The sequence below is a fragment of the Phycodurus eques genome, chromosome 3 (assembly GCF_024500275.1).
Source record: "Phycodurus eques isolate BA_2022a chromosome 3, UOR_Pequ_1.1, whole genome shotgun sequence".
Taxonomy (NCBI): Eukaryota; Metazoa; Chordata; class Actinopteri; order Syngnathiformes; family Syngnathidae; genus Phycodurus; species Phycodurus eques.
Window position 1 is genome coordinate 9,722,156 of NC_084527.1, and position 25,714 is coordinate 9,747,869.

Here is a 25,714-nt window from a genome sequence, read left to right on the forward strand (position 1 = left end):
CTCGTGCCGTGACATGACGGCCATAAACCATGACATCTTTAAATTAACCAGACAAGGTGCTGACAAACGAGTAAGGCCAAAAACTGATTTGCGTCCGCCTACGGACAGGACAGGGAAGAAAAAAGGATACAGGCCGTGCATATCGAATCAAATATGTCACTCTTAACCAATACAATATCAGCATTTATTCCTTGCATGAAAGGCTCGGATCGAAGAGGGGTTTTGCACGACTGCATTTTCTCTTCTGTGCATCAAGAGAGCGGCACGGCTGAATAGCTAATGGACCATCATATTTAAGTAGCCACGCCAAGCAGCCATCACATTAAAGCTAATTTAATCTGCTAATGTGACAGGTCTCCCTCTCTCTGTTTAACTCTCACATGCTTAACGACGCAATACTAACAGAGTGTCTGTCAAGAAAGAAACAAAATAAATTTGCATTAACTTCGTCAATGCCTCTATGTATAATGTTTTTTGGGGTTTTTTTTTAGAGTTAACTGACATCCAACCATTGTATTTTAATGGGATTCAAATTAAACGGTCAAGCGTTTCAGAACAGCATTATCATTAAACAAAACATAACGAAATTAATGATGGTTCCTGTTCCGTCATATTTAAATAAACCATATTTCACAAATTCTGCCAGGGTATGTAAACTTATCAGCACAACAGTACATACATGCAGTCATACGTACCCCCGTCATATTGGAATGAAAGTGTAGGCTACACCTTTTTCATTACCACTAGGTGGCGGTGGCATATTAGAATGAAAGTGTACAACTTTCTCATAGCCTCTAGGGGGTGGTGGCATTTTGGAATGAATGTGTACAGCTTTTTCATAAGCTCTAGATGGCGGCATACATTTATAAAATGGGAAGGTGTTTTCCGTTTTCCGCTATACCCATGTATAATGCGCACTATTGACTTTTGACCAAAAAAAATTTGGGGGGGGGGGGGTGTGTGTGCATTATACATGAGAAATTACGTTAATAACTGACATGGACATCCATGCAAGTGACGGTGCGTGAGTAATGCCTCCATGCCCAAGATCACATGGTGCAACTGTGCTGTGTCCACGGAAGTTACCATGCTTGAGTGCAGCGAGTCAAACAAATCAAAGGAGTCAAGCGTGCACAAGCACGGCAGGAATGCTGAGTGTGAGTGCACCCTTAATCAGTCCCAGTAGAGATTTCAGTTTGCTCACAGCCAAGTGGAGACATATGCTCTACATACTAGTGCACAGCATACATTTATATGTTTAAAAATTCAGAACAACTTTGACTGAAGTGAAAGTGGCTCTGGTTCTGATGCAGTCATCCAAATCTCTTGATACAGCCAGAGAAGGTCGTACGTCAGAGGTGGTGATGAAAGCAAAACCAAAACTCTTGTAAACAGTCAGTGCTTAAAGGGTAGTTGGCAATTTAAAAAAATAAAATAAAATAATCTTTGTTAAAACAGTCACTACGATTTGTGGTACACGATAAATTAACACACTCATGGATGGCTGCACTCATCAAAGCCACACCCCCATGGCCACATTAAAAAAAATAAAAATAAAATAAAAACATTCCAAATGATAACATTTAATGTTTAAGTAACCTTCAATTAAATGTAAGGTGCTTTTCTGGGGTTACAAAGTAACTAGGCGACAGATCAAATTTATCGTGTAGTAGTGTCAAGTCAATGTTTTTTTAAGAAATGTATATATATATTTTTTTTTAATTGCAAATTCCCCCATTAACATTCAAAGCAATCTCGGTCTCGCTGAAATTGGAGGGAATTGCAGTCTATTTCTTGCACACATTACCACTGAAGGAAACCATTTAAAAAAAAAACATCTCCTACACATTATTTTCTGGATTATAGCTAAGGAGAGAAATAAGAAAAAGAAAGAAAGAAACATTTAAGACTCAGTTTTTGTTGTTGTTTTTTTAAGGGTTACCAGGTGAGGGCAGCCCGCAAGTGAAAGCTCCAACAAAACAAACAAGAAAGAAAGCAGAAAGAAGAAAAAAACAAGGCCACCTTTTTCTTCGGAGGAAAAGTAGCAGCTCATACAGTGATGGCTGTACGTGATGTCCTGGAAGGCCACGCGTAAGTCTGATAAATCCATAAGTGGAAAAAATGCTGGTCGACTTCGACTTTAGATTTTGCGTCATAATGATTTTTCTCAGGGAACTAAAACAGGATGGTATGTAAAGGAAATCGTGTGTGTTCATTAGTTCTGTTTGCACATGTCTGTGCTGTCACATTAGGCCTGCAAAACTCCAGACCACAAGGTCATTGGCGCCACATTATTTGTCTTTTCAACATCTCCGTGTAGCAGCTTGGTCTTGCAAACCCTCTTACCTGCATCGCAGGCAACCTATGAGTCCAAGCTCTCACTGGAAACCAAAAAAGGAGATAACCCCGACATCAATGTGAATGCACTAACATTTTCCCATATAGCTGTGGCCTCACACTTAAATGCACCAGCAAAGAGCCACACTTACTGTACATACACAGACGGGCTCTCCAGCTGAGCTCGAGAGACCTTCTTTAATAGCGCTTGGCTTCGAGGAGATCTGATGGGACCTTGGGAGCAAAGGAGGGTTTAAAGAGTCATTGCTTTAACGAAGGAAAATATGACGCCAGAGAGGAAGACGAGGATGGAGTGAGGGGAAAAACAAACTATGGATTCAGAAAGATGAATAGTGTGAGAGAGGAGGGGGAAAATTAAGTCAGGGAGGTGAGAATGTATAAGTCTGAGCAAATACTGTAGTTATTACCAATCTCTGAAGGGTGGTGGCATAAGCTGAACAGACTGGAAGTTGGGCAGCACTGCTACCAGCGGCGACTGGTGTCCGCTTCACAGCACCGCAACCTGACGAAGGCTTAAAAGGTAATGGAAGTGGACATAAAATATAGGAGCTTTGGCACGCTTGAAGAGTCAAGAGTGTTTGATAAGTCCAGGCCCACTTCAGGTTCTACACAGTCAACATTGAAGGTCTGACACATTTAGCACCCTCGATTTGTCAAACTTGAACTAATGTTAATTAAAAGGGGAGGAAAACATACTTTTTAGTATGTCTCAGAGGGTTTAGAGGTGTGATCACTCTGCCAAAAGGCGCGGCCGGGTACAATTTATAAATAAGACGATAGAAACCCTAAGTTCTTTGGCAGGATAGCTGTCGTTATAATGCTTTTCTTCACACCAACCTTTTCCTCACTCTAAAATATAAAGAGGTCTGACCGGCCAAAAAAATTACAACTTCAATAAAATGAGGTGGTAAGAAATTCCAACGCAGCGGGAAGCTTGCCCATGTTTCCATGGTGTGTCTAGAGAATGTTATCATTAAGTCCCAACAAAATAGTAATGTATCAGTATTAAGAGGTTGTGTCAAAATGATGGTCATTCTTAAGAAGAAAAGCATCACTGTTCTTGCCACGGGGCCCGGCAAAGTTCATCAAAGCAGAATTTCCCATATTGCCAGCCGTTTTTAGAGAATTTTGACTTAGCTTTCAAGTCTCACAGAATATTGTGTAATTTTCACAATATCAGCACCAAACCTACCAAAAGACAAAGTTAACAGTTGGATTACAGCTGACAAATATAAACTTTCACGACAGTGAACGAGTTAAGATATAATACCGATGGACCAGCCAAAACACCTTCGCATTGGCTAATAGTATTGCTCAGAGTTGCGTGCAGGTGGTATTTTTCTTTTCCGTTTTACATTACTTTCCAGTGACACATATCCAATATCACTATAACCTTTATTGAACACAAAACAACCTGCCTGTGCACAGATTCAAAATGCAGGTACAACAACTACACACTTGTACAGAAAACAAAGAATAAGTGAGACTTAAAAAGGGAGTGGGTGCAAAAATTAATTTTTAATTGTCTCACTGCTACTTAAGAGTTTGACGGTAATAAAATGGTCTGATCAATACAGAGAAGCAGGCAATGAGGTTCTTTTCCTATTTTAAGCAGGCATGTTGAGTTTATTAGCATCCCTAAAGCTAGATTTGGTAACTTGGAACTACATTGCAAACTTCCTAAGAGTTCACTAATTATTTGCCACTGTCACAGAGTTCCTTTTAAACCAGAGGGGTTACAAACTATCAGCTGACTCGCAGGTTTCATTAGGCTCCACACACACACGCACACACACACGCACACTTGGAATAGCAATCAGCACAGTATTTGTCCCCAGGACCGTCTAATACAAACCAGGTGAGCAACAACAGCAGTTAATAATAAGTCCAATTTACTTCCAAACTTGCATCACAGGGCACCGTTTAAAACAGCAATTTGAAAGAGTAAATCAGTCTCGGAGCAAAGACATTCGCTCCGTTTATCCCCTGAGATTTGTATACAAATATCCCAGTGAACAAATCTAAGCAGACGTCCTCCATCCGTTTAACGATAGTCGCAATTTCCTTTCTTCTTCTTTGGATGAAAATGACCTCCGTGTATTTCTTCAGCACTCGACACCATGGGTAATTTTCTCCATTTCAGCCGCTGATTCAGAAGCATTTGCATAAAAATGTTCGCTTTTGAGGCTCCCATAACAGAGCGCGGCTCTAAAACGTAATTACTCTCCTAAATAGTGGTGACTAATTACAGAGGTGTGACAAACAGGTAGCAGAACGGAGCAGGCGGCCTGAAACACAACGGCTGGGTCGGTCGGCTACTGTGGAGCGAGTGGCTCAATGGGAAGCAGTAAATTCATTTAGGCTGGCTTTATTAAACCCCGCTCCTTGGGCCCTGCATCATGCTCTCCCTTTGGCTCTCGCACTCTCCTTGCTCTCATTTGCGGGGCGGCGGATGTGCCGTGGGTAAGAAAGCAGAGATCATGCCGATGAGAGCGGCGCAGAACGAGCGGGGAAACGCTGCAGGGAGGTACGTGGGGTTAATAGATGAAGAGGGAACAGCAGTGAGAGGATGTGTAGGAAGAAGGGAAGTGAGCGGAAGAAGGAAGACAAAGGAGAGGGATGGTATCAATAAAAGCAGCACTATAATAAAGAACGAGAACAAGGCAAACTCATACCACATGCTGGCAGGACAGAACAAGGGCACATGGACATGTGCGCAATTGATGATAAAGAAGGAGGACATAAAAGGATAAGCATATAAAAGAATACTTTTCAGCATGGCTTTCTCCAAAGGCCCCCCAGAGAACAGAGGAAGAAGGAAAATTACAGCTTTGGTCCTCAAACCAGGGCCAAATGCCAAGTCTCCAACATGGTGGAACAAGAGCAGCCGAGCCCTGCGGTCTCTTTACCATTTAGATTACACAGGCGGCGCTCTGACCTCACAGTATGGACGACCACAATAAGCCACGGAGTCTGCTGCCTGCCACCTGTAACCCAAACAACCTGTACACAATAATACTAACCATGCTCGATGCATGCTCGCAAAAGGAATACACTCAAACCTCGGTTCACAAACTTCATTCATCCATCCATCCATCCATCCATCCATCTTCTACCGCTTATCCGAGGTCGGGTCGCGGGGGAAGTAGCTTCATGAACTTCATTCATTTCGATAATTTTTCCCTTTTATATGAATGGATATCGTATCCAGCCCCAGTATTTTGGGTTTAGTTAAAAATAAATATAGACATAAATGAACTCTATACTGTGTCTATGTTCTAAAGAATAGTGCAGATAATCGCCACAACAAACTGCATAGCGAGATCAGAAACACCAACACCCGTCACGTGTTATATATGTTTTCCTTTTGTTCAACAATATTACGATAGGACTCCTCATAGCATTATAATTTCACTTTTCACTTTCTTGGGAGCCAGTACTCGGGGCTAATTTAAACCAAAAACAAAAAAGGGTAAATCTTCTGGATTTTACAATGCAAGTGAAAGCACAATGAGCGATCAACATGGATCCTGTAACTGTACGCAAACTGAATCATACTTCATGAACTGAACTAAGATCTGATCGAAAATCTTGTTCATAAACCGATTTTCTCGTGAACTGAGGTTTGACTGTACAGTGAACCCCCCATTCATCACTGGGGATATGTTACAGACTCACCTGCAAAATAAATAAATAAATAAATTTTTGAACGTTTTTTTTTTAAATAGCTTTACTCCTCCCTTTAAACACACTTAAAGTTATTAAATCACTTTTTAAAGTATTCCTTAGCACCTGTTCTCACTCAGAGTTCACCAAATATGAGGTATAGTGTGCTTGCGTCAAGCTACTGGCCACTCCGAGTTTAAATTTACTGCAAAACCTTAACAAAACCAAAGAGAGTTCAACATTGTATAGTTAAACACCAAAATGTTTGAACCAAACCGTTTAATTTAATTAAACTAAATGAAAGTCCGCTAGATGGCGGCACGGTGGACGACTGGTTAGAGCGTCAGCCTCACAGTTCTGAGGACCCGGGTTCAATCCCCGGCTCCGCCTGTGTGGAGTTTGCATGTTCTCCCCGTGCCTGCGTGGGTTTTCTCCGGGCACTCCGGTTTCCTCCCACATCCCAAAAACATGCATTAATTGGAGACTCTAAATTGCCCATCGGTGTGACTGTGAGTGCGACTGGTTGTTTGTTTGTATGTGCCCTGCGATTGGCTGGCAACCAGTTCAGGGTGTACCCCGCCTCCTGCCCGATTACACCTGGGATAGGCTCCAGCACGCCCGCGACCCTAGTGAGGAGAAGCGGCTCAGAAAATGGATGGATGGATGGATGGAAAGTCCGCTAGGTTAATGCCAACATACAATGAGAAATGCCATAGACGGGGCTAACGAAACTAAGCATAGACAGTACAGTAATTATAAACCTTAAAACAACTGCTTCTTGAACAAACAAAGCAGCAATACATACAAACATACCCTACAGCAACACTCACAGACATCAGTGGTGTCGTGCGAAAACCTCACATCTCCAAAACTATCACTTTTCAGTTGCAGCACAACGTGCTATTACACTGAATGGGCGCAACCCGAAATCTGGACTTGCCTGCATACTGGAGAAACCCATAAAAAATGAGCTAGCTCTTGAAAATCTGTGCTATCGCGGGGGAACGCTGTAGTTTGTTTCCCTGGCATGGTCCTTTTCATTTGAACCATTTTGAACTAAATTGAACCGAGCGCATGCTGGGTGGGTGATGGCTGTTGCAGAATGATCATGAAATAGAGAAAGCACATCTCACAAATGGGTTGAAAACTAATTTTGAGCCTTGGTTTTTGCCTTTTCATTGGGGCCTGGTGACCATGCATGTTCTCACAGAGTCCATTGCTGTGGTTCCTGGCCATTGGAGCACTTCATGAGAACAAGATGGCATTACCTACTGACACACTGATTCTAAGTGACGCCGATCACTTTTAACACACAGAACCATCTGCAGGGTGAATAATGGATGCAGTCTCGGCTTTCACAGGCCTGAGGAAACAAGCCAAGCTCCTTGGCGGGAGTCACACTGAGCCCTGTGGCCATATGTACTTTACTGACACACACACACACACACACACACACACACACACAAATGCCTACTGCAGCCTGGCCAAAAACCGGAGTATCTACACATATGCCTAAATAGATGTACTCAAAGACATGCCTTGGTGACTTTGGGTGTTAAATTGAAACTATGTTGGCCTGGTTTAAAAATCATACACGACACTGAAAAAAATAATAAATAAAAAAATAAAATAATAAATCAAGAGGGTACGATCAAAATGACTCATGCCCTTTGCTTTCCTGAAAAAGTCTGGAAATTAGGCTGTGGAACAATTTGGAATCGACTTTTTATAAATCCAGTGGGGTGGGGAGGGTCCGTTTAACAGTAAAGTAACCTTGAGAAAGGAAGTAAATGAAAAACATAAAACCTCCAAAAAGGGTGAACCTGGATAAAAGCAAGAAAATCTAATAAGAGAAAAATCGCTCTCAGTAGCAATCTTCTATTTGGAAAACAACATTTTGCATCTTCAGGTCTTTAAATTATGTTTACTACATTGGCTACTTGTCTTTTCTCCTGCACTGGTAATCGACCAACGCAATAACAATTTAGACAACATGAGCCAAACACAGGGAAACAGGAGGAAGATGTATTTGAACAAAATTGAGACAATAATTCTTGGCATCATGGGTCAAGAATATGGTTAGCATGGTTTTCAGTGTCAGGATTTTGACTCATTTTGTTAGATGATAGCACTTTAAGATGTGATATGCATGGCTTTCCTTGGAATGAATTGCATTTGGGCGCTTCATGATCTAAGATCAAAGCGGTGAAGATGGACATTCACATTAGAGATTTAACAATGGAAGTGAGAAGGGACAGCTCATGGATATGTAAAGCTTTAAACCATACCAAACATCCCTCCATCTTTTATAGCGCTTGTCCTGATTAGGGTGTCGAATGACTCGAAGCATACTGCAAAAGCAACCATAGAGGTATTTTTTTTTTTGTTAAGCAAAGAAGTGCAATGTTATGCAATGGCCAAGTCAATCATATGACCTGAATCCAATCGAGCATGCATTTCACTTGCTGAAGACAAAAATGAAGGAAAAGCATCACCAGGGAAGAAATCCAGCGTCTGGTGATGTCAATTCGTTCCAGACTTCAGGCTATAATTGTCTGCAAGGGATTTGCTAACAAGGAAGTTAGCTTTATAATTGTTATTTTATCTCATTACTTTCGGTGCCTTAAAAAGTGAGACGCATACACAACCTATTGTTTACCTGATTTGTATGTAAATACTCTCAAATGAAAGCTCAAAGACTCCACTTAAAGCTCATTTTGTTTGCTTCATTTGAAATCCATTGTGGTGGTGTTTAGGGGCAAAAACATGAGATGTCCTAAGATTTGTAGGCCAGACTGTATACTTCAAGAATAAATAGACTAGAGCACTAAAATGACGGTGCGCACTTCATGAGAAGTAGTCTTAAGCAACATCATTTATAAAAAAAAAAAAAAAAAAAAAAAAAAAAAAAAGAGTTTGAATGTTAATTGGTTATAAGAAGAGATGGAAGATGCTGCAGGTCAAAAGAAAATGTAGGGGCCCTATTAGTTCTTTCCACTTCTTGCCTTTGTGTCACCATCCTGAATACTTAAAGGCATTGGAGTTTGACGCTCCCATTACTCAAAATTAAGCACCGCGGCAGCGTGTTTGTCGTAGCGCACCTTCACATGCAACCTGCCAAAAATAATCACTTAAGCGTTTGTTTGCCTGACAGCGGGAGAGTGTAAAGAACAGAGAAAGGCAACTGGAGGAGAGATGAAGTGTGAGAAACCAAGATGGGAAAACAAGGCGGGCGAAGTGTTGATTGGCTATGTGAGGTTCATTGAACAAGTGTTGTCTTGCTATCATGTCTAACAACCCAGCAGCCGAATTGCTCTTCAGAACACAACTTTACCGCCCCTCCCTCCTCCAACTTTGAGCATCACCTCACACATGAGTAATTAGACCAGCACCTAGATTTGTAATATAAATAATGAAAGTCCCTTCAATGACTTTCATTTGAGAGCTACATGCAATGGTGAGGAGCAGAAAGCACTGATGCAAGTGTGAAGGTTTCAGAGGAGCCCAAAAAAGAAGTGACAAGGACATCGGGAACGCCCCTCAGCAACTCTCCTCAAATCTGGAGAGACAGATGGTGGAGTAACAAGACGAAGACAAATGTCTGTCGGTCCCTGTTAAGGGCTCGGCTGACATTTTGCTTGGCATTTAGAAAATAAGTTTTAAAAGAATACAACAGAAAAGGGGTTAGCTCAGATAAACTAGTTGGCTGGAGTAAGTAAGTAAATGTTATTTCTTGGCACTTCTCACAGAGACGATTCACAGTCTTATGTGGTTAAAATTCAAAAGAAAATGCAGAAGCACAAACGTTATGCAGTTCATATGACAACGAACAATCAAAAAAGCAATAAACAATCGTTTAAAAAAAAAAAAAAAAAAAAAGAAAAAAGGTTTTGGACTACTTTTTTAAAACGTTGACAGAAGTGGACACCAATTGTACATGGAAGCTTTACATCCCATTTCCACTCCAATATTGACTTGGGTCTGGTCTAATGGTCAGTTTTACATTTCAAAATAGGACAACGGGAAACAACCAAGAACCACACCACATTAAACATATCAGTTGGGACCAGACACACTAAAAAACGGATGACAAGAAAGATGTCCTGTAGTAACCATGTGGCAGTGGAGACAAATATATTTGTGTGAAGACTGAAGACAGCAAGAAAATGCACGGCTGCAGGAAAGTGGAGACTGGGGAGTAGTATACAACAGCGTCTAGAAGTTAGGCACAGCGACAGGGTAACCATATGTTAGCGCTAAGAATTTCCCTTGACCTCCATGGACAAACATCCATCAATTTTCTATACCACTTGTTCTTGACTCTGAAACAAAGGCCAAACAAACACTGGACTGGTTGCCAGTCTATTACAGGGCACATAAAGAGAGACAACCAATCACACTTACATTCACACGCTCCCTGAGTGGGAACTGAACCCATGATGGCCGCAGAAAGGACGTGAACCACTACTGTACATTGTCTGACTCCACTACTGTATTGACAGTTTGCTTTATTGTGAAGGAATGTTACCACAGTAAACAAAAATTTGCAATCACATTCATGCACACACACGCACACACACACACACACTGGATTATGGGCATTTTAACAAAGGCAATGATCAAAATTACAATTACACAGAAAAAAATTCTTAAACTGTCCGAGCTTTAAATGTTTTCACAGACAGTAAAAATGATACTGAACGTCTGTATGTACAAATAAAATTTTAATATCACTAAGAATCATTCCGGTCCAAGACAAATACAATCTTTGTAACCACACAAAAGAAACAGTGTGTGAACAGAGTCAACAACAAATCCATTATGTATAAAACACAAAGACTCCTGAAGATGGGGGAAAAAAACCGCTATCATGAAAAAAAAAATGAAAGAAAACTCAGGCATCTAATTCAATTATTCCACTTTGATCATAGCTTCCTCCCAATTTTCAAACTGTGAAATTTGAAAAATGTCGCTCCCACTTTGGCCAGCTATCACGGCTAGAGACGATACCGAGAAATAACCGGCCCGCTCGACGCCACCCGCATGCAGCCCATTGTATCCTCTCATGCCGAGAAATGACAGTGACCAAAAATTGACGTCCCACTGTCGCAATCTGCCCATTGGCGTGCGACGCAGTAAAAGTCTTGATTTGTTCATCTTTTCTCACTTTATTACGTGGATGCTATTCGCGGCCATTACCTAGAAAGATCGGCGAGATCCAGATGGCGCAGTGTTTCTTTTGCCGCAAAATGAAAGACAAGTGAGAAGGGAAGAAAAAAAATAAAGAGGCGACAAAAGAAAAATGACCAAGTACTTTACCACCCACAGGGCTGTATCTCTCCAATGGCCTCTTATCAGGGGACAAATTGATCCTGGAAATAAGGGGTCATTTCCTGCGCCTGTTTACCTGCCCCTGGCCAAGTGCCATCCCACTGGAGCATTCACACTGCTTCTGACCCTGCTGTGCCCTCAGAGGACTATTGTGAAGAGGGCTCAAGTCATTTTGGTCTTCACTGTGATGCCAAGCAAGAGCTGTTGGTATGCATCCCTACAACTGTGGGTGTGTGGGTGTGTGGGTGTGTGTGTGTGAATGTGAGTGAGAGTGTGTGTGTGTGAATGTGAGTGAGTGTGTGTGTGTGTGTGTGTGTGTGCGTGTGTGTGTGTGCGCGAATGCATGCCTGTGCGCGTTGATGTCCATGACACAGAGGACCTGCAAAACCTTGAAACACACGCACGTCACACTAGGGGTCCATAGTTTGCCACAGGTTACAATGCATTAGTTTGCGCAGCAGTATAAGAATACAGTGGTGTCTTGACTTACAAGTGCCCAACTTAAGAGTTTCTAGACTTATGAGCCATGACTTGGTAATTTTTTTACTTTTGCTTTGTGTTGCGAGCCAAAATTTTAGTAAGGAGTAAAGCTTCAGATTGAGTGGCTGGGAGCTGGAGCATTGGCATCATAAATATTGAGGCATATAAAGCAAGTGGGTAACTATGAACAAATAAGATTTGCCTATTGTAAAATACTAAAATAAAAAATAAGAAATTACTAGTAGCATTAAGTATTTTTAGTATTATATTTACATTTATATGTAGCCATTAATTTCTTTGTATTGTTTTTCGTTTGTAATTACAGTGGAAGCGATACAACAGAAATCAGATAAAACGGACCGTCGGGACTGAACAATGTGTCCAAAAATAGTTTCACTTAACTGCCACTGACAAAGTCTGCTAGTTCCAGAACTGGCTGCTGTTGTTTACTGGCGCTGTGGCGCAATGTAGGCAGAGAATGGCACTGACGTTTTTCCTGGTCACAGATACATAATATGACTAGATGTGGCTCCCGTGCCTAAGTGGCAGCCATATTGAATGTCAGGGGCATTGACGTGGCGGCCATGTCATGATGGTTATATCTATTGTGCCGTAGAGCGCAGCGGAGAGAGAAAGAGAGAGAGCGACATGGCGGCAGTGTTAACTCTGAGGAATACAAAACACTCTGGAGTCTGGAACATGCTATTTTGGTACAATAAAAAAACATTTTGTCAAGACATTCGCCTTTGGCAACAGATTTGGAACGAGGAAGCACACTAATTCCTCACGGCTCAAGACAGCGACTCGCCCATGACGAGCACTGTATGTCTACAATGCCACCACGACCAAGCACACCAGCGTGGTAAATTTGGATAGAATATAAAACTTTCAAACTTTGTTTTATATTTATTTACAACAACCTTATACTGAACTGGGCATTTTAGAAACATTTTTGTATGTGGCCTCAATGTAAAGGACAATCAGCTATATCGGACGACAAACCGCACCTATTAGGCTGTTTTTTTTAAGGTTCCACTTGATTATTAATCATTAAAACATATGTATCGAATTGAATGCACATTTGTTCACTTCTTTGCCGGTTTAGCCTCGTAGATTGCTATGAAAAATTCTAATTTGTCTCGAAATCAAAATTTTGTCCATAGCAAAATAGCTGCATTTTAACTTTTGCTTCTGTGGCAAATACCTTCAGGTATTTAATATTCATATCAGGGAGGAAGTGGGACATTGTGCTTGTACAGTATATGCAAGTGTCAGGCCAACTTAGTTCCAGAGGTGTACCTCCAAGGTGTTTCATAGAAGTAGCTGTTGTTGGGAGTGTCATCACATAGCGGCTTGCAAGTTCTAGTCATGCATGATGAAACCGGGAAAACCTGACTGCATTTGCAAGTGAAAGGGGGAGAACTCAAATACTATTATTGCCTGACTGAGTTTGAACATTTTTAGGATGATGCACGCACGTACCACATAATATATAGCACGATCCGGTGTGGCAGTATTATTGATGCTTTAAATCCAACATGTTCTCACACACCCACATACGCACACCTTTAAATACAAGCATTCCCACCCACCTTCATGCATCAAGCCGTGTTACTGTAAAGAGTAACAATAAAGCATCTTACGACTGCAAGGCTTTTATATGCTTTCAGTCCTTGAGCAGCAGTCGGCATGTACACATTCACACACATACATACATGTACACACAATGATAAACACACTGAAATGTCCAGGAGGCACTGAGAGTAAACTGGACCTACGACTAGTGGATTTTAAAAATGGATGGTGGAAGATTCATCAAGAACGGCTGACCACCTCAGTCACCCTCAAAGCTAAAACACACAATATTCCCAAAGGGTGATCCGGACAATTCCAGTCAGATGCATGCACGTCTTGAGCCCATGAGCCAGTTCAGTGAATATCATTACGGCATCAATGCACCACGTTGTGTGTGCGTGAGTGGGCGCGTGCAATTCAAACTTCATGTTTTTATGATTGAAAGGAGCTAGGCAGGGTATTACCGTCTCATTCCCATCACGTGTCTGGTGCAAAGTCAGTGCAAGAATGATTCCACACACACACACACACACACACACACACACACACACACACACACAGTTGCACCATGTGCACCACGTTAAAATTCAATATTGTGTTCACACTCCTGAGCTAGACTGGGAGCACAGTCGGCGAAGGAGCAACAACCGTAGCTGCAAATCGATAGATTAAATTGAAACATATGAATAAAACACGGGGTGATAAATAAAAGAGGAGATGGTTTACTCTTGTTGCTACAATACTGTGCAGCCCCCCGTCTCCCAAAGCAGATGGTGGTAGCAGCGGAGACAGATGACCAGAGTGACAAAGAAACAGAAAATGTGCTTTATATAATTTTTGTTTCAGGGTTTTAAGATGGATTCTTCTTCTTCAGATGTGTGTCATGAGTGTGTTATCTTCCATTGGCTGTGTATGTTTAAAAAGTTAATCAGCCTAATGAAACATCCATGTTGCCATGAATGAAACGTTTAGTTTAATGCCAAATGTAAGATCATATAAAACTATCAATCAGTAGCCAAAACGTTTCTTCATATAACCACCAATAAATGAACAAATTAGCAATTTTGAATACTGTAGAGATGTCAAAGATGTGATTAAAATATTGTATTAATGGCTCACATCTGTCAGCTCATAGATACTAGGAAAAAAAAGACTAATTGTAACAGTCAACACATTATTTGTCAATCAAGACACTAATGAGCCATTTTGGGGGGGAGATTAGGGAAAACCTTCTGTAACTATTTTCCTCTCTTTTATTATTTATGTGCCATTTTTCCCCCCTTTCTGTGGGCTTACATTAAAATTGTGCTAATTTCTGGGGGGGGGGAAACTTGCTTTGCTTGCTTGCCTTAATATTGCAAGATTACAAGGCGTCATTGTTTTGGATTTATTTGCCATGGCATGGCATAGCATAGCATGGTATAGTATAGCACAGGCCTGGCCAACCTGCGGCTCGGGAGCCGCATGGGGCTCCTTGACCAGTTTCTTGTGGCTCTTACGTTCACGCCGCACGATAATGCCTGTTGCCAGGCAACCCAGAAACAGTCGCAACGGAGTACACAATTTCCCCTTATGAAAACGCTCCACATAAACACCTCAATCAGAATAAACAGGCCAAATTTGAAGGAAATTTCATTTGGTGTCACAGCGATGGAATCTTCCTTATTCCAAACCGATCAGAAATACATTTTCGTCATGTTAACCATGAATCCGAATGTGTGAATCTCTGTTGTCTGTGCGTGCTCTGTTATGGCGTAAATGTGCGGTGACATCATCGTTAACACACATACTTGTAAATATGGCGGCTTCCGACCAGAGTGTATATTTGGCGGCGATCTTGTTTTTAACTACTTGTAACTTGTTTTTAATCAAGCGGGTGTTTTGATGAAAGTGTAAAAACAATTCCAACTACTGCGCTAATTACACAATGGACCTTTAGCTTAATAAATGATGTGACGTTTACGCCCATGTGCACATGTATATTCTCAATTGGAATAGACACACATGAAGAAACTGCTTCGCTTGGCAACAACTGACTCAACTTTATTTGAAAAGAATTGTTGAGGGCAAGGAATGGCCCAATGCCCACAAACAACATGCATGGTGAGAGAAATAATGCTATTGTAAATTATATTTTTGTTTGTAGACATGAACTGCAGATTCAACCGAGTTTGTTTGTGAGACAGTGCACACAGTGTTCATTGTTGAAAATGACTGGTCTGTGGTCTTAGTTCTGAGGGAGTAATTTTTTGTCACTATTATTTTAATGTGTGATATTTTGTGTAAATCTGCCAGAGCAGAGGTCTTTGTGTGTAAGAGAAAGTGAGACAGTGAGTGGAAGAGGGGCAGTTTATGTGTGCCTAGGGGTGTGGAACATGGGGCAAAACTGGCACAACTGTGTGTGCCCATGTATACAACCCCAATTCCAATGAAGTTGGGACGTTGTGTTAAACATAAATAAAAACAGACTACAATTATTTGCAAATCATGTTCAACCTGGCGGCACGGCGGCCGACTGGTTAGAGCGTCAGCCTCACAGTTCTGAGGACCCGGGTTCAATCCCCGGTCCCGCCTGTGTGGAGTTTGCATGTGCATTCCTCCCACAGCTGGGATAGGCTCCAGCATGCCCGGGACCCAAGTGAGGAGAAGCGGCTCAGAAAATGGATGGATGGATGTTCAACCTATATTTAATTGAATACACTACAAAGACAAGATATTTAATGTTCAAACTGATCAACTTTATAGTTTTAAGGAAATAATCATTAACTTAGGATTTTATGGCTGCAACGCGTTCCAAAAAAACTGGGACAGGTGGCAAAAAAGACTGAGAAATTTGAGGAATGCTCATCAAACAGAACAGGCTAACTGGGAACAGGTGGGTGCCATGATTGGGTATAAAAGGAGCTTCCCTGAATTGCTCAGTCATTCACAAGCAATGATGGGGCGAGGTTCACCTCTTTGTGAACAAGTGCGTGAGAAAACAGTCGAACAGTTTAAGGACAATGTTCCTCAACGTACAATTGCAAGGAATTTTGGGATTTCATCATCTCCGGTCCATAATATCATCAACAGGTTCAGAGAATCTGGAGAAATCACTGCATGTAAGCGGCAAGGCCGAAAACCAACATTGAATGCCCGTGACCTTTGATCCCTCAAGCGGCACTGCATCAAAAACCGACATCAATGTGTAAAGGATATCACGACATGAGCTCAGCAACACTTCAGAAAACCAATGTCAGTAAATACAGTCCAGCGCTACATCCGTAAGTGGAACTTGAAACTCTACTATGCAAAGCAAAAGCCATTTATCAACACCCAGAAACGCCGATGGCGTCTCTGGGCCCGAGCTCATCTAAGATGGACTGATGCAAAGTGGAAAAGTGTTATGTGGTCCGACAAGTCCACATTTTAAATTGTTTTTGGAAATTGTGGACATCGTGTCCTCTGGGCTAAAGAGGAATAGAACCATCCGGACTGTTATGGACGCAAAGTTCAAAAGACAGCATCTGTGATGGTATGGGGCTGTGTCCGTGCCAATGGCATGGGTAACATACACATCTGTGAAGGAAGCATTCATGCTGAAAGGTACATGCAGGTTTTGGAGAAACATATGCTGCCATCCAAGCAACATCTTTTTCATGGACGCCTCTGCTTATTTCAGCAAGACAATGCCAAACCACATTCTGCACGTGTTACAACAGCGTGGCTTCGTAGTAAAAGAGTGCGGGTACTAGACTGGCCTGCCTGCAGTCCAGACCTGTCTCCCATTGAAAATGTGTGGCGCATTATGAAGCATAAAATACGACAACGGAGACCCCGGACTGTTGAACAGCTGAAGCTGTACATCAAGCAAGAACACGAAATAATTCCACCTACAAAGCTTCAATAATTAGTGTGCTCTTTTCCCAAATGAATGTTGTTAAACGAAAAGGTGATGTAACAGTGGTAAACATGACCCTGTTCCAGCTTTTTGGGAACGAGTTGCAGCCATAAAATTCTAAGTTAATGATTATTTGCTAAAAACAAAGTGCACGGTGGACGACTGGTTAGAGCGTCTGTCTCAGTTCTGAGGACTGGGGTTCAATCCCTGGCCGCGCCTGTGTGGAGTTTGCATGTTTTCCCCGTGCCTGCGTGGGTTTTCTCCAGGCACTCAGGTTTCCTCCCACATCCCAAAAACATGCATGCTAGGTTGATTGAAGATTCTAAATTGCCCGTAAGTGTGAATGTGAGTGCGAATGGTTGTTTGTTTATATGTGCCCTGTGATTGGCTGGCGACCAGTTCAGGGTGTACCCAGCCTCCTGCCCGAAGATAGCTGGGATAGGCTCCAGAACGCCCGCAACTTGTAAGGATAAGCGGCTCAGAAAATGGATGGATGGATGGATATCTTGTCTTTGTAATGTATTCAATTAAATATAGGTTGAACATGATTTGCAAATCATTGTATTCTGTTTTTATTTATGTTTAACACAACGTCCCAACTTCATTGGAATTGGGGTTGTATGATGTGGCTCTTGGCAGGAACACAGTAAAAATTGTGGCTCTTCGCCTCTGACTAGTTGGCCACCCCTGGTAAAGTATATGCCTGGGCCTCTATATATCAACAAGCTATACCGATGTCACAATTTTCTCAGAAATAAACACTTAAACTGCTTACTGTGTGAGGCCTGATTATCAGTGGTAATCAAGTGCCTACATTGACGGGATCCAAAAATGACACCGTGTGCGTAACACAGAGACACTGAAAAGAAGAGCCTGACATACCTGTCATTGATGCTCCAGTTGAGGCAGAGGTTGAGGGAGCTGAGGTTACGACACTTCCTCACCACCTCCATTACCGTCTCATTGTTCAGCTCAGAAATGTGCCGCAGGTCCAGGACGGTCAGGTTACGAAGCTAAAAACATGGTAAGGTAGTTTTAATTACAGGATTTGTGTTGAAAATGTTGCGAGCCAAGGCACACTGCATGGAAAAAGGAGGTTGCGTAGCTCACCGAAACATAAAAATGGATGCACACAGCAACATCGAGCTAGGCAAAAACTCACAATCAGATGCTCACACAAAGACTAAGGCCTGGTACACACAAATATAATTGGGATATTTCCGTCCCAATTTTGTCCCTTCCCTACCAAGGATGAGAATGTTCTGATTATCCTATTACATTATCTTCTGGTGCGAGGTGTGTTAAGAGTGAATTTTTCCACATAATAGGGTCCGAAGTGGGTGGGAGTCGACAATCTTAAATATTAAACGTTCAATATTAACAAATACAAATCTTCATATGTGTGGGGAGCTGAAGGCTCCCGAGTCGTGACGTGAAATAGTTTGGAATACTTCTGTTAAAAAAAAATAATAATAATAATAATTTTCCAAAACCTCCGTCATTCCCTCTCCTCGTCTTGCATCTTGTGCTTCCCGGGTGATGCCTTTTCTTCTTCGTTTTTGTTAGATAACGTTTGATGACGCAAGATTTCTGTCTTGGCGGACTAGATTACAGATCAGTGATGGAACAGAGTCTTTATGTGTGTGGTGTGCAGTGTTGAGATTTATCGGCACATACCGCACACAATACGACCAAAACTGTTAAACACCTGATTTTTTTTTAATGTTCATCTGTGGGGTCTGTAACAAACAAAAAAATCTCTTAAAATTGTTTTTAAATCCTTGTGTGTACCAGACCTAACCCGCCAAGTTGGCGCAACTCGACTACGCCCTTAAAGCCACACATACAACACTGTTGTGACTTTCAGTTTGTCCTAATTTACAGTACTTACACTTTATAAAATCAGTTCATTTTTTTACATCCTCTTATATAATGTTTTATTACTGGTATGTTTTTATACAATACAGGGCTATTCTGCTTTATCAAAAACATGTACCAAAACAAATGGTGGCCTTTTTTGGGATGCTGAAACAGATTAATGACATTTCAATTCATTTCAATGGAGAAAATTCCTTTGATAAGTATAAAAGTCAAGACCTTGGTCATATAATGAATTTAACTTGGACGTCAAGGTGCCACAGTTTTTTACTTTTCGTTACATTTTTGGTTGGTGGTGTGACGTGAGCTTTTTCAAATATAAAATTTGTCGTTTGGCTCAATAAAGGTTGGGACACACTGTGATAGTCTACTGGAACGCTAATCGTCATGAAAGTCTCCACATAACGTTTGCATGCTTCATTACTGTGGTTTTGAGTAGCAATGTGTTTGCAATAGTTTAAATGGGCCCAGCAGTTAACTTAATGTTAGTTTAAAAAGGACATTGCCTAGGAACTGAGATAGTTACAGTTCCTACCCTTTGTCTGATGGGTAAACAGACATCTATTGGATGGAAGTATTTTTTTATTTGTTTGTTTTTTTAAGTGGATAGTGCATTTTGACTTATGGAATGGTAGAAATGTAGACTTAGCTAAATTATAAAGCACTCCTGATAAAAATTCATCCTTTTGAAAATTTGCCCCCCCAAAACATTTTGAGTCTCTTTCTCCTATGATGTTTATGCACACATACACTAATTAAAAAGAATGTCTTCAAAATGTGTTCAATTTCAACACTAAGCCATCAAAGCATAAGAAAGGTCTGCTTGGCAGTTAGTTTTTCAATATGTGCATCCATAACTGGTGGCAGGACTTGAGCCAATACACTTCCTTTCTTCTCCCCAATTTTAAATAATCCCTCTCTCATATCTGAATACCCCCAAAGAGGTCCCAGGATTAATCCTGTAGCCCTGACATGCACGGTGTCCCAAAAAAAAAAAAAAAAAAAAAAAAAACTCTTGCTTTTGAAAAAGAATGACGCACATTTAACTGCACGCGTGTTGATGCGGGTAAGGTAATAGAAGAGGCATATTCCAGACGGCCACCAGGGAGGCGGGGTGCTATATGTCACGGCCGGGGCTAAAAAGAAAACAAGCTCACATTGGGCGTTAAGATCATTGAGCACCACTGTTGGCTCCATAGGTTTTGACATATAAAGCAGCAGCATGAATGCACGCAGCGGCAGAGGTTCATTGTGTGAAGTAATCACACATGGAAAGCGTCTTTCCTCGCATGCTGAGAGCGCTAACCGTCAGAAGATTGCTATCAAAACCTTTAAACTTGTTAGGCATGCAATAAACATGAAACAGAATTTTTCCCTAGGCTTTAGTGATAACACAGAACACAGTGATAATACAGAGCCGCCCGTATGTACCGTATATGCTGAATAACCGTGAGGAAAATAAACAGCTTGTGTATGTGTGTGTGTGTGTGTGTGTGTGTGTGTTAGTGTGCGCGCGTGCATTGTAGAAAGGGGTGATGAATAAGGTCAAGTGAATAAGTGGCTAGCTTTTTAAACACGTAGGTGAATGTGGACGAGCACAAACATGAGCTTATGTTCTCACAAAAAAAAAGTTTTTACGGCCCCCTGTGGCCAATGCTGAAACAAACAACCTGAATTATTCATCCACAATAAACCTGATCTGTGTGTGTGCGTGTCATTATATCCAATTAGATTTGCCATGTGACCATTACATATCCTCACACATATTTAGATTTATGAACCTGATTAAATCTGAAGGAAAATTTATGAATGTGATTAAACCTGAAGGAAATCCCCCCCGAGGACAAAAGCCGAATTTGCTCACTAAATTTAAAACTGCTTATGTCGGCTAAACCGAGCTGCTACTACAGCCAATGGAGTCCATTTCATTGATGTGGCTAACCAATGGGAAATGGGGTCAACCACAGTCAGATTCGATTGGCCCGTAGTGTAGCTAGGTGGGCGAAAATAGTAAATATATGTGTTGGTGAAAGGAAGGAGGCAGCTAAAACTGGAACTTTCTTAAGCCAGCTATGCAAGCTGGTGAATGGAAGAAAGAAAAAAAAAAAGAACAACCTTTCAGTAATTACTCAGACCCACATAATGTGACAGGACCTAAAGCCGACATTTGTTTTCTCATAGTTGACAGATTACATTAATTTGACTCAAAACGTTTTAACGGGTCCAATCGAATTTAATCACTTCCACTAGTGAAATAGTTCATTTCGTGCTGACATGTGTCACAGGAATGCATGTGCAGAGGAAGAAAAACAAACAGAAACGGTGTCGACGCCAGTGAAGGAAAACAAAGCCAGTGATTTAGGTAGAATGAAAAAGCAACTTTAAAAAAAGTGAACACGAATGGGGGTTTTGCTGTGGGTTCAGTTGATTATTTTTTTTCTGCTGCCTGTGACCACGCAGACTTCGTCATGTCTCCCAAGAGTTGGCAGCTACACCTGGATAATTATTCATGCTGTTCATAAAAACACAGAAACCTGCAAAATCCAGCTGCTCTGAGGCCTGCCTGGCATCCCCACGCATGAATATACGCAGGCTGGTGCACAAATTAATGCATGCATTGATTTTTATGAATATTCCGAACGCACGCTCAAATGCACAAATACAATGGAGATTCTCGGAACAAAATTGCACAGTATGAACTCATGCTGCTCTAATGAATCAAACCTTTTTTACAAAAATAAATTAATCTCCAATCAGTAAATTAATGACCAATACTCATATGTCTTAAAGGCATGTTTTTAATTTAAATGTAGATTGAAAAGAGCAGGAGGGGCTCATTATATGAAGTCTGATGTGTGCAAAGGCAGTATTAAATCTTTCTGCAGTAAATTGGATATAAATTATGGACAAATTCTCCATTGTTTCCTACCCAAAACGTGTAATCAATTCACATACAGAGATTGATGAGACAACGTCTCATACGTGAGACAATGGTTGTAGCAGCACATTTCTGTATGAAATGAGTATTATTTAATTTGGCGCACATGACCGGAGGGGGTGCTCCTCCTGGCTCGGCTTCAATTAGAGCCTCTTTCAGGCAGGAAGAATGAGAGTCTGAGGTCAAACGCAAAGCGCCGTTTGAAATTAAAGAAAAATAAAATATGCTGTTAAAAGTACATCCTCCCTTGGCTATAAGCGTGGGGAGTTCAATATTAGAAGGGGGTGATTTGACACTTTATTGCATTAAGCCCGTGTTATAGGGCCAGGTAGTTCACACTCACTTACAACTCTTGCGTTATTACTACATTTATTTACACAACCTTGTGCGTCATGCGATGCCAAGCAGGAAGTTAGGGTCTGGAGGACCTCATGCGGAGGATATGATGTCGTAACCACAAAGCTACAGGACTTCAAGACAGGTGCTGTCCATCAAACCTCACTAGGGACAGTTGTTTTTGTACAAAAGAGCATACAAGGAGACCAGGAGCTGCTAATTCAGAGCGCTGGTTAATTGGTAATTGGGATTTAACCAAGAATACCCTTTTTATGGATAAAAACCTTGTAATTTTGGCAATTTGTTGTCATGGCAGCAGTGGTTTGGAGGCTGAAAGAACAACAAAACAATGGTGGACCACAGTTCTCTTGTAGCATTTGTGCTCACAACACAGCAAAAAGTATACATTTAATACACTGCTAGCATGTCGCATTAATCCCTTGCATCATAGGCTTAACCCATACCTGCCGACAAAGGATATTCAAGCCAGTTTTGGTTCAGAATAGCAGGCAAAAGCAGTTGGTGCACTTCAGTTCCTTTACAACAAGGGTAAGGGTCACCAATGGTGTTCACGGGCAACAGGCCACATGAGTAGCCTAGACGCCTGTTCTAAAAAGCTCATCAGTTATGGGACTTTGTGATTTCCTCGGTACGGTGTGTTGTAGAGGTGGTCATTTGACAATGTAAACAGATTAACAGAGTGTTGCATATTGATATTTATCAGTTTAATACCTTGTTAAATAATTGTTGATAATTATGTGAGAATAAAATGTATTCCTACATTTTAAGGTCATTTGAGGAAATTTGTTATTTCATAAGTTTGTATCAAACTGGTAGCCCTTCACATCTCTCAGTTTAAAAACGGTTGGTGATTCTTGCTTTACAATATGACATTGCCTATTACTGTCCTGGCATTCATAGTACCGTAAAATTGGGAAAACATTTTTTGCTTAGTATTTTTCCTTGATCTAAAATTTTTTCACAAATAAACCACACTGGTTTACAGGCCCGAATAAACATGAAAAAAAAAACACAAAGTTTCACAGAGTCAAAAATACTGCTGGTGCTCCAAGTCTGCGTCACAGGGAATTCCGTCCCATTTTTGGCATGAGGGTGTGCGATTCAGCAGAGCAGATCAGATCAGAATATCGACCTGAATGCTTGATGTGTGCAGATTGAATTTTTTTGTTTGTTTTATTTTTATACAGTTAAGGCATAAACATGGAGCTCATAAAAAAATAAATAAATAAAAAAAAAAAAATGTGATGCTTGCGGTTTCTGGGAAATCCACAAATAAGCATCACCGTTTAAGCCGCAAGGGTTAAAGCGATGGAAAGAAGTCATCTTATAGACCGAATGTAGCTATTACCCTAGCCAATGAGTACATAAAAAAAGAAAATGCATACTAATAAATGCATATGCGAACATGTAAAAAAGTTAACTTTCCTGGAAACGTGGCGCAAAGCAAACAAGTCTTAAGATACTTCAGACAGTCACTTTAACATTCAAAGTTCTGAAGAGGAATTGAAAGTCACAACAAGTGCGATCGTGTCGTTGCGGCGGCAGCAGTGGCACTGCCGCCATTACACATTCCGCTCAGACATCATCGTGTGTTGCAGACTGTGTCAGACAGGATTGCAACGGAGGCCAAAAAGGTGAGATGAGCGTTGCCGTGTCAAATACAAGTGGGCACTCATGCATACACACTTTTTTTTTTTCTTATCCGTGTCGAAGAGTCCCGGAGAGTTCATTCAGACAGAGTGGGCCACAATTTCATCATCCCTTGTCCATAGGCGTTGGCTAAAAACATATCTTTATCGTAATTTTTATTAATTTTGACAAAATGAATTTTGTTTTCAAATGTTAAAAAAAATCCTAAAATTACCCTTTACTACACTCAAATTATGGCAATATTAGAGACAGACCGACCGAAAGTGCCTTGATCAATTCAACAGGAATATGAGTTAAAAATTTCAATTAATGGATTATCTTTATACTTTTTCTCTCCATTGTTGCTCTACAGTAATGCCCCACTATTTACTTTTAATATAATTTCACATCTTAAAGCACTACCCTTGTAAATAAATGGCTTGCAGATGATGTGATTTAAAAAACAAAATGTATTGGAATTGCGCGGGTACATGCACAAGACTCCCCTATCTTGCACAAAAAAACCCAGGCTTACCACTACCCGACACAGAAACTTTGTCTCTCATTCGAGATGTGTCACTTCAACATACAGTGCTTTAAATCTTTTGAAATATGAGCCTTTGCTTGGATGATTTTTAGCTTTGACTTGCAAACTAAAATTTGAGATAAGACCGCTAGATGGTGGCAGCAAACTCAACTCATCTTACAACAAACAATTGTTTGGGACATTGTGAACAATTCTTTAAAAAAAAAAGGTTTCAAGCTGTTTATTGCCACTTCCAGTTGGAGCTTGTTGTCAAACCAAACATAAAAACACAATCAAATTATTTTAAACAATAACACAACTTTTGCCTAAGGAATAACTGCTAGCTTCAAGCTAACACACAATGCAAAACATCAAAAATGGGCTAACGAATACCATCGATAGCCGTGGTGTTGTTATAACCCTTTAAGCAACGGATATTTGATCACAAACAGTGAGGCAACACATGTAGACATACAACATAATACTTCCAGGGTAATAATTTTCTTTATCCTCTGCCAAAAACAACTAATACTACTTTTTTGTCTGTATTATACTGCCCCCTGGTGCCAAGGTGCAGATACCAGAAGGAGGACAATTTGGGGCTGGAACAGATGACATGACATTTCCATTCATTTCAATGATGATTTGGAAATACAAATGTTTTGAGTTAAGGGCGTGGTCACAGACCAAATTAAACTTGTAAGTCAAGGCACCACTGTAAAGTACTTCCTTGACACCGATTAGACCGGGCTTTGGCGGCATCTTGTGGCATCTTAGGGTGTTTTAGAAAGAGCACAAAAGTGCAAATAGGTTAGTATTCAGCAAATAGCTGGGGATAAGTTCCACCAAAAAAGTATTTGTGAATGTAGCTTAAATTCCTACAGCTAATTTCATGTTGGTCTTATTGAGACAGCAAACTAGTTAAGACTGAATCAACAGCACATCTGCTGGTTGCAGCCAAATAGTCCAATTCATTTCACGCAAATGATCAATTCTTTACAACAAATGTATCAAATTGGATGGAATCCCTAGGGAAAATTGTGTTTTATTTTCAAAAGTATGTTATACATGTCAGATAAAAATCCAAAACGTTTAA

General features: G+C 40.9%; 1 protein-coding gene across 2 annotated transcripts in view; it reads right to left on the reverse strand.

Moving 5' to 3' along the window:
- Nucleotides 1-25,714, reverse strand: part of fbxl17 (F-box and leucine-rich repeat protein 17) — a 245,879-nt gene that overhangs the window by 130,830 nt on the left and 89,335 nt on the right. For both annotated transcript variants that reach the window (XM_061671939.1, XM_061671938.1), the window contains exon 8: nucleotides 18,173-18,303. In XM_061671939.1, coding sequence (XP_061527923.1) covers nucleotides 18,173-18,303 — 131 coding nt within the window. The remainder of the gene's footprint in view (nucleotides 1-18,172; nucleotides 18,304-25,714) is intronic.